This window comes from Plasmodium fragile (genome assembly GCF_000956335.1).
Source record: "Plasmodium fragile strain nilgiri unplaced genomic scaffold supercont1.206, whole genome shotgun sequence".
Lineage (NCBI taxonomy): Eukaryota > Apicomplexa > Aconoidasida > Haemosporida > Plasmodiidae > Plasmodium > Plasmodium fragile.
Genome location: NW_012192786.1, coordinates 1 through 2,802, shown reverse-complemented (window position 1 = coordinate 2,802; position 2,802 = coordinate 1). Strand labels below are relative to the sequence as shown.

General features: G+C 44.9%; 2 protein-coding genes across 2 annotated transcripts; one reads left to right on the top strand and one right to left on the bottom strand.

Annotated features, from left to right (window-relative positions):
* Nucleotides 1–187: 187 nt before the first annotated feature.
* On the top strand, nucleotides 188–798 carry AK88_05656 (uncharacterized protein; the record flags this gene model as incomplete). The annotated part of the gene is made up of 3 exons (XM_012483258.1): nucleotides 188–322; nucleotides 425–553; nucleotides 670–798. 3 exons carry the CDS (start codon nucleotides 188–190, stop codon nucleotides 796–798), a joined length of 393 nt encoding a protein of 130 aa, XP_012338681.1.
* Nucleotides 799–1,574: 776 nt separating this feature from the next.
* AK88_05655 (uncharacterized protein) lies at nucleotides 1,575–2,155 on the bottom strand (the record flags this gene model as incomplete). The annotated part of the gene is made up of 3 exons (XM_012483257.1): nucleotides 1,575–1,615; nucleotides 1,837–1,948; nucleotides 2,090–2,155. 3 exons carry the CDS (start codon nucleotides 2,153–2,155, stop codon nucleotides 1,575–1,577), a joined length of 219 nt encoding a protein of 72 aa, XP_012338680.1.
* Between the last annotated feature and the right edge of the window lie 647 nt (nucleotides 2,156–2,802).

The following is a 2,802-nucleotide window of genomic DNA, read 5'->3' as shown; positions in this document are numbered from 1 at the left end:
TAAGCTAACCACAACGCGACAACAAATTTTACAATATTGTGTACAAAAAGAAAATTATTCACAAGTTTTTTTTATCATTTGCCTCTACAGATTATCTTATAAGGTTAATTTTTTTTCTTCTTCTTCTGCCTTGCTGCTATTCTTGCTTGCTTTTTTTTTTTTTTTTTTCCCCTTTCTCTAGCCCAACATGGAGGACAAATTTCGCGAAGCCTTCATCTTGTTCAGCTCGTGTAAGGACAAGATGGAGTTGCACCAGTTTTACGAACTTATGCATTCCTTTGGTATTATCCTCTCGGCTGAGGAGAAGGCTGATTTACCCGTGGTAAGCAATGCCGCACAGAAGTATACATTAACCGCGGCCCTGTACACACACAAACACACGCACACACAAATACACACTGCCGCCGCTACTCTACCCCCACAGATGGTCGACATGGAATTCTGGCTGAACGTGGCGAACAAGCACTACAACCACGAGGACCCCTTCAAGCATGTCCGCGGGTTGAGCGACAAAAGCTCCAGTGTTCAAATCAAAATTCAAAACTTCATAGGGGTGAGTTGGTCAACATACGCCGCACGGATGATCGTGCATCTGTGTGAATTATAACGTCCTTTGTGTATTTGCCGCTGTACAACACACACATGACTTCACTCCCCCCCCCCTCTCAGGTAATGAAAGCGCTGGATACGAGACTCACAGATAAAGACCTGGAACTCCTCCTCAAAATAGCAAACCCAGAAAACCACGACACGATTGACTTGAACACTGTCTCGCAGAGACTAGCCCAGGTTATCTAGGTGCTCCCACTATAAGGACTGTGTGTGTGTGTGTGTTCCTTTTTTTTTTTTTTTTTTTTGGTTTTTTTGTCCCCACCCGGACAAAAATATCGCCAGTACAAAACTGTTCTATCGTTCGCCGCGTGCGTTTGTTCCTTACCGTTCGTCTGCATATAAAAACCACCAACGTGGAACAACAAAAAAAAAATATATATGTATATATATATATATATATATATATATATATATATATATATATATATATATATATATAATAAAAATTAAATGAAAGTAATTTCCCCCTTTTTTGTTCTTCCTGTTCCGTTTTGTCTCCTCACATTCGTTACATCGTTGTATTTATATGTACACACAGTCGTGTGCGCACACATCAGGATGGGTGTTTTTTTTTATCTGTTGTATTTTCTCCTTATTTGTGATTAATGTAAAAACGATACTGAACCATGACAAAGGCAATGCTCACGAAACTACATGCGACTGTGTTGATGATGCGACAAACGGTTTGCTGCTCCCTTCTGCGTGTGCCCACGTGGAGGCGACTCCACATTTGCTGCCCACAAAATACTAGGCCTATGTGCATGTATCAGGACTGTTACCCCAAACAATTGCCACACAAACGAGGGAGAGAAGGTGGCCCCATTCAATGCTAACCAAATCGACACAGACGTAAAAAAAAAGAAAGCAGGAAGAAAATGTTGGTGAGGGTAAGAGACCCCCTTCTTGGTCTGTTGTCTCCTCATGTATCTCTGCAACGCAAGGAATGTTCAATGGAGCTGAAATTAGCTGCCTTCTGGCTTTCCCCTCTTTTTAAAGGCGTCCCCTTTGTGGGTGGAGGTGGGTCCCAAAAGGCAAGGGCACAATTTCTGACTTGGTCATATTATTTTAAGGATGACTCATGGAATGGAAATTAGGAAAGTAATACAGAAGGAGGTTGGTTCGTCTTTGCCTCCGCTTAGTGCTATTCTTCTTCCACCTTATCCCTTTGCCTTTTTGTGTTTTTTTTTTTTTTTTTTTTTTTTTTTTTTTTTTCCATCTCCATACATTTTATTTGCTCGATGATCTTCCGGTAGTCTGACCCTCCTACCACCCCCAGGGCAACGTCCCCCTTGGAGTGGAGCTTGCGTAGAACGTGCACCAAGCGCTCTTCAATCGGCTGCACGGGGGAGGGAAGTCATGTGTTCGGCATGTGCACGCCATGTAAACGGTGAGCGGGCGGCTGACCCGTGTGGATTGCTCCCATGCGAACCACTTCAAATCGAAGCAAGGCACATGTACCTCCCCCCCCATTTCTCACCGCCCTTGCGTGGGTCAGGGTCCCATCCACGTCAAACAAAAAAAAACGCTTCTTATGGAAAGTCATGTTTGCTTCTACACTCCACTTGGGTGGGTCACCGGGCAAAAGTCCAGCAGCAAATGTTTTTTGCGCACGTTGGGTTGTAGCAGGTGAGGACGGCGCGAAATGGACGAGTGAACAGATTTACGCGGACACGTGACGGAACCATGTAACGGGCATGGCGAACATAATTGAATAATCATGTCACTGTCCTGACGTGGCTACATGCTGTGCCACAAATAAAACTGTTCACACGATGTTACACCACCTCAGCGTTTTTCAACATTTGCGCAGACGAGAAAAGTGTCCTCTCCAAGGAACGCTTCTTAACTGCGCACAGATTTCTGAACCCCGTGACTGACGGGACGCGTGTTTGCGATGCAGGCAGTTGAGTGGAAAAAAGTTTACGTAACACCCTACACATGTGCACACACACATATATGTACACCTAGCGGGGTGTCGCGCTTTTAATAAGCACACAGAGATGGGGGTGTAGAGTCCGTCCATATCACCTATCAGTTTAGTCCCCCTTAGCAAACGATGCATGGAACTGTAGCGTCGCGTAGCCCCCTTTCCCAACGTGTTGTCACGCGATACGGTGTGCCCCTACACCAGCCGAGGTTCCTTTAAGCCGCCACGCATAAACACACATCGCGGAAATTGGCGGAAAAAAA